At 38.4% G+C, this 17,211-nt stretch overlaps 1 protein-coding gene across 14 annotated transcripts in view; it reads left to right on the top strand.

The window, feature by feature from the left end:
* foxp1b (forkhead box P1b) overlaps positions 1-17,211 on the top strand; it is a 505,775-nt gene that overhangs the window by 313,890 nt on the left and 174,674 nt on the right. For 13 of the 14 annotated variants that reach the window (XM_078543713.1, XM_078543710.1, XM_078543714.1 and 10 more), the window contains one exon: positions 6,152-6,241. In XM_078543713.1, coding sequence (XP_078399839.1) covers positions 6,152-6,241 — 90 coding nt within the window. Of the gene's footprint in view, positions 1-5,361; positions 5,504-6,151; positions 6,242-17,211 lie in introns of those variants that run through there. The other variant, XM_078543717.1, reaches the window with a different exon arrangement.

The raw sequence follows: 17,211 nt of genomic DNA, 5'->3' as shown, positions 1-17,211 counted from the left end.
GATTCATGTACCAGGACCCCAAGATCCCTCTGCACCACTGAGCTCTGCAGTCTTTCTCCATTTAAATAATATATTGTTTTTCTATTCTTTCTGCCAAAATTTTGCCCACTTACTTAACCTAGCCATATCACTTTGCAGACTCTACCTCCTCTTGACAATTTACTTTCATACCTATCTTTTGTGTCATTGGCAAATTTAGCTCCCACACATTCGATCCCTTCATCCAAGTCATTCATATAGATTGTAAATAGTTGAGGCCCCAGCAATGATCGCTGTGGCACTCAACTAGTTATGCTTGCCAACCTGAAAAAGACCCATTTATCCTTACTCTCTGTTTTCTTACCTATCCTTTATCTATGCCAATATGTTACCCCTACACCATGAGCTCTTATTTTGCGTAGCAACCTTTGATGTGACACATTATCAAATGCATTTTGGAAATCCAAGTACACCACATCCATAAGTTCCCTTTTATCCATCTTGCTTGTTACTTCCTGAAATAAGTTAGTGAGGTGACATCTCATTCCAGTTGTTAAAATTGCTTTATTTTTGAAAGGTTGTGTGTACACCCACTGTCATGGTTCAGTGATTAAATACACTGCATTGTTCGCTGCAGGACCACACACATCAAAGAGGTGCTAAACATTAATTTGCTTTAAGTTAACTGATACAGAGACGAGGATGGACAACTCGGGCCTGGAAGGGAAAATTTAGGTTTCCATTCCTGATTGTTAGCATGCAGACATTCCAGTATGGATATTGCAGATTCCAGAGTATTTGCTGTGTGAGAAATAAATTATTTATGGGAAATAACTTTCATAGACCAGAAATTGCTTAAATCAGCACTGCATACACGGGAATCCACCATTTTCTGAGAATGTGCACCAGTTTTGAACTGTTTAGAAACTTGGCTCAACTTAAGAGTTGGATCCAAATACTTCAGTGAGGTGAAGACTCTCCATATGCACATGCACAACGTCACTTTCCGTATTGATTTAAGCTTTTACACTTCCATCATAGTGGTGGGTCCAGCTGCAAGTAACTGTAAGTGGAAGGTCTTATAATTTTTTTGTCAGTGCTGATTTAGTATTCAGCTCTTTTTATGGTCTGCTCAGTTTCTATTGGAAATCCAGTGAATAGGTATGCATCAAAATCACTAAGAAGACATGCTTAAGTTTCTAATGATCAATTGGTAGTTGTGTGCATCTGGCTCTAGAAGTATTAATGCTGTCTGTCTGCGTCTGTCTGTGTGTGCCCAAAAGCTGGTTGAAAAACTCAGAATTTTGATACCCCCGATTCTTCATTTAAAACCAGAATTCACCCAAATGTCCAACATCTAAGCCTTAATTATCTACACTGTAATAAACAAATGCATTGAAATTTTACCCACTGGGCATACAACAAAAACAACTTGCATTTAATGTAGGAAATCATCCAAAGGCACTTAATAAGAGCCACAAAGACACTTAATATGAGCCACAGAAATATATATCATGTTTGATGATCAGAAGCTTGGTCAAAGACATTAATTTTAAGGAACATCATAAAGGAGGAGAACGAAGTAGAGAGGCCAAGAGGTTTAGGGAGGGAATTCCATTGTGTAGGGCCAAAGCAGCTGAAAGCACAGCTGCCAGTGGTGTGACAATTAATATTGGGGATGCGCAAGATACCAGAATTGGAGGAGCACAGAGATCATGAAGGTTTATAGGGCTGGAGGAGGTTACAGAGATGGTGAGAGGTGAGGCCAGGATGAATTTGAAAGGATTAATTAGGGTTTTAAAATTAAGGTGGAAAATTTATACAACCCTATAAATATATTGACTTGAACACTTGTGAAAGCTGAGTGAGCTCCCTGTTCCTTTCAGCCTTTGCCTGTAATTCTATTACAGCTTTTATTTTTCTGTATCTCTTGTATTTTATTGTTATAAAGCTTTTATTTTTGCTTTAGTTTGTGTTTCTACCTTGTGGATTTTGTTACTTCCATTTGAACAAATATGTTGTCCAATCTCTGTTGTTTCCTTTTTCCCTGCTTTGTTTTGTAAAAACTCCTCTTGAATTGGGCACTTGGAGGTGTCTAAGAGTAGCTTGGGACTATTGAGCTATTTAATTTTTTTCTTCTAGGAAAGTAGCTTGTTTCAACTCTGCACAACTCTGCATGCACTAGGTCAAGAACTCTGTGAAGGGAATACTAAATATGAGCACGTATTTTACCACTTGTGGCATCAAGGTGCTCTGACAACATGCCATGCACATCATTTCCTCTGGTTTTTATTTGTTTTCATTTTTTCACTTCACATGACACAAAGCACTCCTTAAATCTCCCCAAAGCAAACAGTGTCCATAGTCTGAGAGATCAGTTCAGGCTGTAACACCTCTGCAGTGATCATGTTGCACATTTGCCTCTCTCTAGCATAGACTGTCTTGAAGTCTGGAATTCATCATTTTGGCTATTACAGATCTGCCCCCTGCATTTCACTACATTGTGACACAGAATGTGGTGTATCCAGTATTTTACTTTATTCTTAGGAAGTAAGAATAAAGATTTCCCAAATTTATATTGTATTTAAATCTAAACCTCTTACTAAAATGATGAAAAACCGTTATTATAATAAAAAATTAAATCATGTTATTTTGTTACAAAATAATAACATTCCATTTAATTAAATTTTGAGCCAGATTGTAAAAATTTCAATATCGATTGTTTCATGACAGCATCTAAATTTGCTGATCTTTGCATCATCATAAAGCAGTACAGCGGTTGACGCAGGACAACTATTGAATATGTATTCAAGGTTGTAACCTACACAGAGTAAAGGCATTCTGTCAATATATACACAACAGCAAATTGTAGAGTAAGATTTGCATTGTTTGGGAATATCTATATAAAATTATAAAAGTTATTTAAAGTCAAAGACTGAAAGTGCTGATGACAACAAAAAAAAGATGACCATCAGACAGCTGTAGGAGATTATTCAAACTATTTCTTATTTTCTATATCATAAAAACATACAATTATGTTTATTGTCAGCATGTTTTTATTCAGTTGTAACAGTGGAAGAAAAGTAAGTCCATTAACCGTCACAAATGCTTTGTCTGGGACACCCTTGATGTCTCAATGGGTGTACACTATCTGGTGTGTCCTAAGCCTTCAAGAAAAATGTCCCACTTTCATCCCTCAACCGTGATAAATTAGCTAATATTAGCATTAGCAGCAAATAAAAGCATCAACTGAGGTTCCTGCTTTTAATTGATGTCCAGTTACCACTGCTACAAAGTGTATAGGTGTGAACATTGGATGAGGACAAAATGTCTCCTAGAAGATAAACATCTTGTCATCATTTGCTCTCTAGGCTTACACGCAAAGAATGGTCACTTGAGAAAGGTGCCAGAGGGGTGCTGGAATCCATGAAGAATACTCCATTATGACTCTAAGTGTCTTCAAGGGAAAACTGGAGGGAATGATTTTGTTCACTTTGCATATTATTGAGCGAAGATTTAAGACTCAGTTTAAATCTAGAAGTTGGATCTGTAATTTGTTTTATGTATTCACAGTCAAGCCACTAGATGGCACGTCCAACTAGGGAAAATACTGAATGCCTAAAGAACATGCTTCCTGATTACCAAATTAGAAACCAACATTGGCATCAGAAGTTATGGGGAGAGCCTGTGGCCTTCTCACATGCCTTCCCAGATGGATGAGAATCTATTATGATAAGCTGGTGTGAGACTGTTTAGCAACATAAATAATACATGTCAGTTACCTTCACAACCAACATTTACAATTTGTCACCTATGCAATGGAGGTTCAATTTGATATTTTCAGAATCCCATGTACAATGATTATCAGTTTAGAGTATAAACTTTTGTCAGTATGATATAGTTGCTTTGACTTATGCTGCTTGTGCTTTTCTAAGCTAATATACTGGTCATATGGTCCCACTGTTTTGAACTTTAATACATGGGCATTCAGCTCCACCTAATATATATCTTGCTTTTGCTATAATACGTACTCAGACAACATGCTGTTACCCCCATTTGAGAGCTTTAGATTCTGCTGTCTGTCAGCCTCTGGTGGTTTATCTCTAGTGTCTGGATTTACTTTAAGACTTGTACGTCTATCACAGTGGTGTTGCTTTGAATGTGAGATCAAAAGAAGATGAATTCCAGAAAAAATTTCCTTGTATGAAGAAAGGAACAGTCTTGTGTAAACATCCCCATGACAGCTCCCAATGAGTTATTTTACTAGAGCATTAGCACCCAGGATGACAGACAGGCAGAGACTACGTGCAAAATAACAGATCAGTCCCTTTGAGCCAGCAGGCAGTTGCCACAACAGAAATAAGATTTCTAAAGGAATTTTGTTCCACTTTTATTGTAAACGTTTGTGTGGCAGCTCATCTTTTTACAAGCTGTCGCGCCTTGGAGTCTTGCAAAGCAGGCACTGGTTTTCTTTATGAGGAGATGTTTGTTATTGAGGCACTCACCTGACAGAAAGCAGCAGTATCATGAATAGAATCGAGGATAAATTTGAGAACAAAGTCAAGATGGCTATTGTACACTTTTGTTTATTTGTCATTTACTTATATGGGCATTGCTACTGTGGAAAGGGGCCTTTTTAGCTGGTCAAAAAGGGCAGCCTTCCAGTATATTTTCATTACAGAGTGTTTCAGCTGCATAGCACTTCCTGTTTATTCAACATCTTTACACCATTCTTCAGCCCCCGCTTCACAGCAACAGCCAAAGAACAACTGCAAGCCAACGGAAATTTAGAGGCATTAAGATCTTTCGGTAAACTTCCCCACTCTGTAATTATTTGTGTCATATCCAGAATTAAATCTGCCAATTAAACAGTCCCAATGAGCTGAGTAGGGGAGTTGTTGAAAGATGCAAATGTTATGATTTAACCTTAAATTGCTGGTAAATTAGGTCATGCTGAGGAATAAGGAAAATATTACGAAGAATCAATTTATATTTTATCATGCGTTTTGTGTGTAAATAATGGGGATGACTGTACAATGAAAAAAGTCTGTTTAATAGAGTCAAATAACAGGTAGTAACAAAGAACAGCCCGTCTGCCAAAGCACACATAATAAATGTTTTCAAAATAAAATTTAACTCCATAAAAGTTGTCTTTTGTGATTAACAGTGGTCAGATGTTTGGAACTGGTCTGAACTATTTGTTTAATAGTAGGAGTAATCACAAGGGGGAGGGGAATGGAAAGAGTGACTGAATTTATTTACTCAGATGTTATGCTGATGTAGGTGTGGAACTGAAAGTCACTGTGGGAACTGTGGGTTGCTTTTTGTTGGTATCTTCATAGTCTGATGGTCATCGAATTTCCCAGCTTGTTGGTTTTGTTTATTCTGGACAGTCCAAGTTTGATTATTTATCAGAAGGAAAAGGGAGTAGCTTGAGCATAAAACGACTGTGCTAGATTTTATTTTTCCAGCAGCCAGAGCATGGTTTAGTGCATCGCAAATCTTTTAAAGCCAGCATTTTATGGTATGATTTATTTTGATGAAAGACAGTAGAATTTTTAATTCAATTCTAATTATCCCAAGTAGCATTATAATTGTAAGTAAACAAGTAGCCAATACTTTTCTTTACATTCAACTTTTTGTATTATTAGGGCAGCTTTCATGATTTTGTTTTTTGGTTTGTAAGATATTTTAATATATCCCATTTTATTATTCTCCCACTCACAGCCACAAGGGATTCTTGGGTTTAGCTGTTTTGTAACATGCTAGCCAGTTCTTCATAATGCATTGTTCCTTTGGAAAATTTGATATCTACTGACAACCATCCATCAATATAGTCTGAAAATGGAATACCCTTTAGTGGAAAAGGGAGACATCGGAATTCAGAATTTTTTGTAGATATACCTTTATGTTCAATAAAAGCATGCTATGTTTAAAGGGATTTCCAGAATTTAATGTTGCAGAATTATATGTGGCACTGTCATCAATCGAAATAAATTTCATCTATCTATTTAAAAATTTTCTTTTAGGGTGTTAGCTGGGGGGTTTAAGCGGTAAAACAAACGGTATGAAGCACCATTTGTGGTTACTCTTCTTTGGGTGATGGAGTAGTAAACTGTCCCATTGGGTCTATTTATGGTTAAAAGGTGAATGTTATTCTTTTTTTATGCAGGCTTTTCAAGTTGCACGACAGCTCCTGCTGCAGCAACAAGCCAGTGGGTTAAAGTCTCCCAAGGGAAATGACAAGCAACCGACCCTACAGGTAAGTGTATATTTATAGATTATATATATGATAGTGTGTGTGCGCGTGTGTGTGTACGCGCGCATGTTTAAACCGTTTTTAGATGGGAGAATGTGCGGTGTACAACTTTGACGTGGCTGTCATGTGCTATATTTAATGGAATGACGCAACATAATTTTTAATGATCTATTGTGCTGACTAGGTCTGATGTTGGGTACTAAAGAAGTGCTTTGTTGTGTTGATGTCTTAAAAACTCCCTTAGAAAATCAAATATGACTGCTTTGACCTTTCAGCTTATTTGTGAGGATTCAAATAATTTGAAAGGATCAAACCAGCCACTGTTCATAGTCAAACTAGGAATTTTGTTTCAGAGGATAGTATTACAGTAGAATCTATTACAGAACCAGTGTTGATTCTCATGAATGCTTGATGCCATTGAGTTGAGGTATCATTATTAAAATGCAGTTTTATTAATGCGTTCAAAGAATAATTAAATGCATACTATATTTATTCTAATGCTACATTAGATCTTTGATATTTATATATAAATCAACACGTTGTTGATACCATAAATGATTTTTTCTCTCTGCATTGTCTCTCATTTGTAATGTACATGATATGACGTGTACTCCAGTAATATGCATTCTTGCCATTTTATTGGCCGCACTAAAATTGCACCTTTAAAAAAAGTTCTGCATTTCTCTCAACCAGGTTTAAATAAAATGACCTTGAGCTAGGTTTACAACATTTTCATGGTAAAGAAAGATTTATATCAGCTGCTATATTTTCAATATTAAAAAAGAAAAACTAAAAGTGATTTATGTTTCAATTTTATATTTGGAAATTTGTTCTCAATTTAATGTGTGTACCTCCACTGATCATAGTTCTGTTCTCCACTGGCATCCGCACACACGGCTTAAGTTTCAGACCTGCTGAGTTCAGGAACTGAGGACAACAGAGCCCGAAAATACCAGCATCACTTGGCAATGATGATTCCTTTCCTGATTCTGTTCCTGGTGCTGTCCATTTTTTTTTTTGCTGAAGTGGTTTCTGAGCTAATAGCGCTATATGCCTCAGTGAGGCAGGTAGCCAATTACATTAGCCAGGGATAAAGAAGGCTGGCCAGGACTTTCCAGTTGGCTTCCAGTTCCCTGGTGTGACAGGGGACTGTTTGACTGCCTGGATGCATGCACGCAGTGGCAGGTCAGGGGGCAAATGCTTCAGGCAGGCCTGCAGGCTCTCCCTGCCTGCCTGGGTTGTGGGTGCAGCCAAAGGCCATCCAGTAGAAGGATTCACACCCCATCCCCAGTGGTGGCCTGCCTGCTTTTTCAGTTTTATAATTAAACTTCTAAAAAATAGTTGATAAGAGGGCACCTTCCATGTTGAAGCACCCTCTTAGTCACTTACCCTTTACTGCAACCAGCTGCCCCTTTCAAACTGGAAGACCTTTGATTGACCCTTCAGCATTGAGAACCAACTTGCTGCCCTTTATTGGGCAGGGAGGCTGTCTCCATGCTAGTTAAGGTGGCGCCCCGTTCAAAATTCTGAAGTGAAATTTTCTCTTCCTGCGGTTAGGTTTGGAACCTGGAACCAGTCTCAACTCCTGTTTCCCATCCTGAAGATAAGAGATCAGATAATTCAACACAATCCAGCAGTTGTGCTTGGAGTCTCCCTAAAATTCTCATTGGATTAACTCTTCGAATCTTTTGGAAGAAGATCAAATTTCAGTTGTAACCATGAAAAAATAAGTTATCTTTGCATAACTCTTGAAAGTGATGGTGACTTATGTTAGGAAAGGATTTTTGGTTAAAATTGGATTTGTAATTCAGAGGATTCAAACTTCATGTCCTCTGCAGCTGAAGGACTAATATTGAGGCTATTTGTGAGTAGGCAGAGAGCCTGAATGGCTGTACAAAATACCTCACAATGCTGACAGTTGCCTTTCCTCACTGAAATACCAAGAAAAATTTGCAACTTCAGTGGCAGCAAAAAAAATAATCTTTGCAATAAATTGTTTGGCACAATTCAAATTGAATTTGGACATTACACCCCTCCTTCCCTCCCTGCCCCTCACCCACACCCCGCCAGCTGAAACAAGACTACATATGTAAACATTCTGTCACAAACCATAGCTATATTCATTTTTGCTTGCACCCTATATACTTTAGCATCTCTTCCTTCACCTTCCGTCAGTCAGAATGGTAGAGATAATGGACTTACAAATTCAACTCTACCTAATAGATTTAGTCCAACATGTAGGAATTGCTTTTGCATTGACTTGCAAACCAGTAAACTTGTAAACCAACAAAGATGGCAATTGTTGTAAGGTGTAAGGATATTCATTCTAGAGTATGAATTGAGCCAATTAATTGTTGTTTGCTGGTCTAAATTTTTGAGCCTACTTTAACTTCAGACTTTGGCTGCTTTTATTTTAAGTGAATTAGGTACCATTTTTCCTGAGCCATCATTAGTTTTCAGTTATGCTTACAGAAACAAATTTAAACAGTGTTTGCAGGTTATATGAAGCAGATATTGTGTAAAATATTATCAGCTTTCCATATTGGAATGTAAAACATGGCCTAGAGATATCTAACTCAATTCTCCAAGCTGAGGTACAGCACATAACATTTTTTTGAGAAAGACAAAAGACAAAGTAAGTGGACTGGTTATAAGTGTGCAAAGTGCTAAGTTTTTCTCAAATATCACATGTATCCCTTTCCTTCCCCCACTATTTGGTTTACCCATAGAATCCTGCAAAAGAGACTCCCACCTAGCTAATTAACATTATCACTGAAATGGTAGGGTTGAGTCATTAGTTCCATGTGCATTTAATTAGAGGCAGACTGAAATTGGATTTAACTTATTACTTTTCATGGATCACTTTCTTGTCATCACTTCAAATTGGATTGCAGCCCCAGGTAACTAATTATGGGAGCCACAGGATCAAGAGTGAAGAAGAAGGTAATTAGGAACCACAGTGTTGGACCCTTGCTGATAGTCCACTAGTACTGTGGAAAAATATAGTTTTATTTTGTAGCACTGCCACAAGCAGGGGTATTAAAATTGTGGAAATAATATTCTGTTCTGTTTGGAATCATGGGAAGGCTGCTGCCACCTATTGCGGTTTATGTGATGTGCAGCTGTGTTGAAGATGTTATGTCCACATGGTTCCACAATGAACTTCTTAATGCGTAGTTTAAACAAGTGAAGTCAACATATTGCATGTAGGCATGAGGTAATGCAAGAACTATGTACTCTGAGGCTTTTTCATTTGTGTGGAAAAAAACGCTATCAAACAAAACTGTGTAGCAGGATATGGAACAAAATCTTAATGTTTTGGATTAGTGTACATGAGAATTGTCCGTACATTGAGATGTAACCAACTATTCTCTGTTCAAAGTACTCTTCATTTGTATAATTTTCTTACTGGATGAAAAATATCTATTGCTGTAGAATCAGAAAACATATGTATAAGCAGTGATGAAAACATCATGACGTGGACTTTTCAAGCAGGGCTCATTGTTTCCTGTATAATATTAGTGGGTTTAAGAAATAAGCTGAGCTCAAAATATAGACTGTTAAATATTAGCCTTTACTATTGCGTAATTTTCCTTTTTCCTTTAATGAACAGAAATCCACAAGGTTATAAAAAACATCTCAAGGCATCTTTTACATCTTAATGATGATTTAAAGTAAAATCTTTGTGTGGCTTAAAGGGTTTCACATTAAGGTCAAATAACGTAGTGTTTTCTCTTTTTCTGACTGCTGGCTGAATGAGGATCACGGTGGGAGATGAATGCTAACCTTTCTTCAAAGTCTGAGGCTTTTTCTGTTGGGAGCTAAGGGTCCTTTTCCTTTAGTTTGTGTAGGCAGCATTTGAACTACTGTGCTGTACACACCATAGCATTGTCCCAGCATATGTGCACCAAACGGCTCAAATCTGCAACTCATTACTGCGCAGCACTGGAGCCCATCCAGTGGTTAGAATATTTCCTGAAGCCTAGAATAACAGCAGTTAGTGCAAGCGCCACACTATAGAAGTGACAATGAGGGGCGGTCTACTCCTGTTGGCATGGTGCCCAGTCAGGAAAGCTAGTTGAGATAGCAAGACAGTAAGATTGCTGCCATCCATATGTGTTGTACTGTCGAACTTGGATGAGACTGATTTTTTTTTTTGAAAAGAGAATGCGGTTTTAACAATGTGACAGCATCAATCTGCTCCACTTCTTGCTTGTGCAGTGCAGAATTTGGTCTATGATTATGTATTTTTTATGACTCCTCTCAAGTACTGAATGCAGCATATCTTTAATGACTTAAATTGGTTATTATGGATGTGCAGTTACTTTGCAACTATTGCATGCATTTTCACAATGGTACTAGTTCAGTAAAGATTGAGGACTTAAAAAATATTTTTCTTGTCAAAAACAATTTGCTATGTATTTCAGATATTAGAACCAGATTGTGCTGGTCCTGCCTGAATTAAGTAGTTGCTCTAGCTTTATACATTTTCTCTTTAGGATTATGGACAATCTATGAAGTCATAAGATTCCAACCACCACACATTCTCTCTCTCTCTTCTCCCCCCCCCCCACTAAAGGTGTAAATTAATTTTTTTGTCCTTTCTGAGACATTTTGATGTTTGAGTTAACAGCCGTTGCCCATTACATAAGTAGACTGGGGAAGGGGTGTGGTTCACATCTGTATGTCTGCTGTTTTGAAAGCTTTAGGAATTTTCCTGAAACTTGAGTAATATGTCACTCAAAGTAAGGCTTTATAATAAATTTAATTAAAATTGGGGAATCTTAGGCCTGCAGGTTTTTGTCAGCATAAAAAAATTTCTGCATCTTTTGTACATTTCTGTTCCCTTGTTTTCAGCTAAAGTTGTATAGTAATAAAGCACACAATTGCTATTACTAAATGGTCATGGTTGCTCTGTGACTTATGAATGAAATTGCATTGGATAAAACATTCCAGTGTAGTTTTGCAACTGGGTAAGTTCATCTATGAGTGATGGGTTGGTCTGATATCTTTTCGCTAAAAAAATCAAAAAGGCACATGGGCTTTTGTATTAAACAGTTATTTTTACTTATCGTGCCAAATTCTACAATGGGCTTCAAAAAAATGTCAGTTTGCAGTTGCCTATTCAGGAGTAAGAATTTCTCCATCTAACCAGGAATAATGTCTGTTTTGCAAGGTACAGTATTTGTTAAAGAAAAATGCTGTCCACACAAGCAGAACAGGTCTGTTGTCATTTGCAAATGTCAAATGCGTCCTCTAACATGCATGCACACCCATTTTAAAATACAACAATCAAAAATCGGACATATGAGGGGAATTAGGCAGATTTGGGCAGGGTTTTGTGTGTGTGTGGGGGCGGAGGCGCGGCTGCGGGGTGGAGTAGTGTTTAAGATCTTTAAGACCATAAGACATAGGAGCAGAAATTAGGCCATTCGGCCCATCGAGTCTGCTCTACCATTCAATCATGGCTGATTAGTTTCTCAACCCCATTCTCCCGCCTTCTCCCCGTAACCTTTGATCCCCTTTAAAATTGGACTCCGACCCAAATCTACTGCCAACCTGCTTGCTTCTGACTTTAACTGAGATGTGAAGTTAATTGAGTGACTGACCTACTCCAAAGGGGCACTTTTACATTATAATGAGGATTTGAGCCTCATTTTTATTCAGTTTTTCCACTTTGACTATGGACGACTTGGCTTTCAGAACCCTGAGAAACACAGTAGGCAATTACATCCACGTGACGGCTTGGCAGACCCAGTAACACCTACTTCCTGGATCCGGTGTACCTGTTTGAGTAATCCGTGCATCTCTGTGACCAAGCAACCCCTATAACACCCCATCCCAAACCTTCCCCACAAGGCGTCCAATTCCCCCCAGCCAGGCCTCTGACTGCCCCCTTTCCTGGTGTGTGGACTCACCCTGCCTTGCAGCTTTCACCGAACAACTTCCCATCTTATTGGAAGCCAAGCCCGTTGATCAGGGTGGGCCCTGGGCAGGAACTAATCAGTGACATAGCGCACAAACTCTGTGGAGTTTTAACATAGCTCCATATTGCAGGGGAATCCAGTGTTTACAAGTTCCTTTTGACCATCCCCAACTTCTAGCAGGCCAAGTAAATAAACGTCCAGGCCCTATTGTTCAGTTTACATTCCTAAAACTACTCAGCAGCTACCCCAAAAGGTGAACTTGCCACCCAACAGTGTATGTCACTTGTGGTTGTGACAAGTGTACTATAGACCATTAATACATTGCGCTATTGTGAACATTAACTGACAGTTAAACAGTAAACGGTTCTTATAACTTGCATGTCATCTATTTCCCTGCACCTTCAGTTTCTAATCACAACCGATTTATCCAGGAAAAGCATTGAATGGATGTGAGATACTTCCCCAATTAAATGGTGAGAAAATTGATGACAATACAATAATTGGATCCTCTCGGCATTGGCAGGGACGTAACAATAGCTAGGTGATCACTTGAGAATGTAGCATCAACGTTGTGGCACAGCGGAGTTTACTTATCTAATTACAACAGTTCTCCATGTTGTCACTGATGGGTTGCTTGCCCAATGGCATTACATAAAAATTTGGCCATTCAGCCCCTTGAGCCTGTTCCATCATTCAATTAGATAATTGCTGATTAATATTTCAACTCCGTTTTAATCACCTTTGTTCCATTCCTTCTAGGTTCGAATGTTTTGTGCATCAAAAAATAATATTAGAATAACTTAAATTAAATTTAGGAAAAGTAAAGTTTTGAATGAAAATTGGGTATGGGGAAAGAAGGACCAAATATTTGTCTGCAGAAGGATTTACATTTTTCATTTATATTTTAAGTTTCTTGTGAGATTGTTACATTAGTAAAGCTACAGCTGACATTTGATCAGCATTTATTTTCCTCCGGACTTAATTATTTTCAGGATTATTCCAAAAATCAAAAACATGTACATCATGTATTAAGTTTTTGCAACAACAACTTGCATTTATGCAACATTTGCAGCATAGAAAATCAGCCTAAGCTATTCTGCAGACACATGAGGTAAAATGAATGGTGAGTTAAAGAAAGAATTTCTTTAGGAGGATGATCAAAAGTTGGGGCAAATAGGTGAGTTTTAAGGAGGGCCTTAACATAGAAAATGGAGGTAGAGATTTTAGAGGTCTTTAGGGAGAGAATTCCAGTATGTGGGGGCTAGATAGCTGAAGCTGATTTTCCAAAATTAAATTGCACTGTCAGGAATATATGTTCCAAGCAGTAATGATGCTATTTTTTTTTAAAAGTCATTTTGAAAATTCTTAAAATACCTTAGTTTTAAGGATGACTGATATGCATGAATAATGAGGTGCTAGTTAGCAGATTGACATTTACAAAGGTGAGGACAGAGGCAATCAATCTCCTGTTTAAATGTGCATTATATGTATATGTTGTAAAAAAACCATAGTTAAATGAGTTCCTTACTATATACATAATGTAAATATTTGATGGAAATGAATGAGTAGAAATATTGTTTAAGTGACTTAGCATATAAACAAGATGTGTTTGGCCTTGAAAGTCCCTGTAGCTGCAGCCACTTTACCACTGTAACTTTGGCAGTAGTTCAACGTAAAAGGGTTTTCTAACGTAGTTGCAATCAAATTATGGCAGTGGAGCAGGAACAGCACCCAGAAAATTCCATGTCTGCAGCCCCAATTTTAACTTAACATGAGAATGAGATACACTCTGTTTGTATGTCCAGGTTGCACCCAAGTTGCTTCTGGGCTTCATCTATGTCAGTGGAGTGTAAAATCAGGCTGGGCATAAATCAGGTTTCTGATCGCGTCGTCTTTTTCCTAGATATATTAAGTTAAAATTAGGGCTTTAGACTTAGTCAGAGATGAAAGAAGTGGAGTCTGCTTAGTGCATTTGCTTTTGTCATGTGTCATTGTGCCAAAATCACTCATTTGCTGCCTTTGCATCAGCACCAGCACTTGGCATCCATTGAAATGTTTTGTGCAGCCATAAATATTTCTCAGAATATTATAGCAAAATAAATGTTCCTGTGTAGGCAAGATGTTACGCAAATTAATTAAAGCACTATACAATTGTGAAACAATTTAATCGTTTTAGAAAAAGGAATATATTTTGTAAATTAGCACATTGGACATTTTATTACACTAAATACACTATATAAGTGTAAGTTGTTGTTAAAATAATTTATGGATGCATTCGATCTGCTGATACACTGATCAGGTTAGATGAGGTAGAGTGGGAGGAGGCTCGTGGGGAGCATAAAGTAGCAAACACCACTTGGGTTCACTATCAGTGCTGTACATTCTGTGTAAAATCTCTATTTCTTCCCATCCCGTACAACACTTCTGGATGAAAGGAGAGCCCCTCCTGAATTCAGGCCTCTACTAAAGCTACTCCAAGCTAGTAGCTAGGAGCCATGCTGCATCAGCCTTCTATTTTGTAGTTAGGTTACTGGACTGATAATCCAGAGAATGAGAGTTCAGATTCCACCATGGCAGTTTGGGAATTTAAATTCAGATTTTTTCAAGAATCTGGAAATAAAAACGAGTATCAGCTTTGGAGCTGTCAGATTGTTATAAAAACCAACTGGACCACTGAGTGCAAAAGACAACCGTTTGTAACCATATTCAGCCAGAAGTGTCAAGAGGAAGATTCTTATGAGTATCCATATAATATTCCCACCATCACAGATGCCAGTCTTCAGCCAATTTGATCGACTCCACTCGACATCGAGAAATGACTAAGTGCACTGGACAGATCAAAGCCACGGCAACATTTCAGCTGTAGTGACAAAGACCAATGCTGCAGACCTAACCAAAATGTTCCAGTACAACAAGAACACTAGTGTCTACTCAATTGCATGAAAAGTTTTCAGGCACATCCTGTCCTCAAAAAAAGCAGGGCAAACCCAACCGAGGCAATTAATACCTTATTAGTCTACCCTGAATCATTAGCAGAATTATGTAAGGAGTTGTCAACAGTGCATTCAAGCGGCGGTTGGGGGAGATGCTGGCGTAGTGGTGATGTCACTGGACCAGTAATCCAGAGGCCCAGGCTAATGCTCTGACGGCAGCTGGTGGAATTTAAATTCAATTAATAAAATCTGGAATTGAAAGCTAGTCTCAGTAATGGTGATCATGAAACTATCATCGATTGCCGTAAAAATCCATCTGGTTCACTAATATTCTTTAGAGAAGGAAACCTGCCATCCTTACTTGATCTGGCCTACATGTGCTTCCAGGTCCACAGTAATGTTGATTCTTAACTGCCCTCTGAAATGGCCTTGAAAGCCACTAGCTCAAGTGCAATTCGGGATGGGCAACAAACCCTGCCAGTGATGCCCACATCCCATGAAAGGATTAAAAAAAAGTTACTTACCAATAATCTGCTTAAATTTGGTTCCGTCAGGTCCACCCGCTCAAAGATTTCATTGGAGCCTTCATCCAAACATGTTGAATTGCAGTGGTGAGGTGAGAGTGAATTATTTTAATATAAAGGCAGCATTCAACAAAGTATAGCACAAGGAGCCCAAGTAAAACTGAAGTCAGTGATAATGGGGTAGGAAATTCTCCAGTACCCATAATCATACCAGAGATGCAACTGATGGTTTAGTAGTTAAGAGGACGATTGTTTCAGTGGTGTTGGAGTTCCTCCAGGCTCTATCCTAGGCTGGATAGGATCATTCAATTAGATCCTATCAGCTGCTTTATCAATAATCTTTGTTTACTATGGGATCCAAATTGGGGCTGTTTGCTGATGGTTGCAGTGTTCAATTGTAATCACAACTCGTCAAGTAATGAAGCTGTTCATAAAGCAAGACTTGGACAACATTCAGGTTTGGACTAAAGAATGGCATATACCATTTCAACTACACAACAGCCAAGCCAAAACCACAAATAGCAAGAAGAGCATAACCATCTCCCCATGACATTTAATGACATTCCCATTACTGATTCCCCCACCATCAACATCCTAGGGACCTCATTGACCAGAAACACAATTGGATCAGTCACATGAATGCCAGTGATATTAGAGTAGATGACAGGCTGGCCACTCTGAGGTGAATGGCTGACTTTCTGACTCCCTAAAGTCTCTCCTCGACCTGCAAGGTACAGATCCTGATGAGTTTTTACTTCTAGTCTTTATCTAGTAACTCCTATGGGAAAATGAACACATATGGATGCTAAATGAGCAAAGGACTGTGATTTCCTCTACAGAGAAACTGCCTGCTGGCACTATATAAGCTCTCACATGAAGAATGATCGCTTATATGAAATACGGAAAGGTCAGCCAGCGCTTGGAGACATGCCATGGCATGAATCAGTGCCTTAAGAATTGTGGACTCGTGCCCCACTCCAGGAATTGGGCACATAGCCCAGGAATTTATTTGGGGTTCTCTTGATTGGTTACTGTAGTTGTGGTGAAAGATTGGCATAAACCACAGAAATATGTGCCTACAAGATCTCCTCTAAAATTACAGCAGCTGATTGCGTGAACTTCTGAAGAAATTTCTAATGATGACCTGAATGAACACCAGTGCAGCAGTGAGGGAGCACATCATTCTCAAAGTCACTGTCTTTCAGATGAAGTGTTAAACCAAGTCGCTTGTGCTTAGTTGTACAGGTGTAAAATATTTCATAATTTTTTCGAAGAAGAACAGGGAGCTCTCCCAGTTACTAGGCTAACATCCCTCATTAACCAAACAGCACCAAATCAGTAACTAGACATTCACCTCCATACTGTTTGGAGGACCTTGCTCGGGGGCAAGTTGGCTATTATATTTGCCTACAACACAATAGTGATTACAGTTGAAAAGTAATTAACTGGGTGTGAAACAATTTGGGATGTTTCGAGACAACATAAAACTCTTCAATTCTTTCTGTTGAGGAGAGGAAAAAGTCATAGTTGATGGAATGGTCTTTAGCTGGCAGTATTCTAAATAACCTTTATTAAAATGGTGCCACTAA

The sequence above is a fragment of the Cetorhinus maximus genome, chromosome 6 (assembly GCF_964194155.1).
Source record: "Cetorhinus maximus chromosome 6, sCetMax3.hap1.1, whole genome shotgun sequence".
In the NCBI taxonomy this organism is placed as follows: domain Eukaryota; kingdom Metazoa; phylum Chordata; class Chondrichthyes; order Lamniformes; family Cetorhinidae; genus Cetorhinus; species Cetorhinus maximus.
Note: the sequence above shows the minus strand (reverse complement) of the source record. Positions and strands in the feature narration are given on the sequence as shown.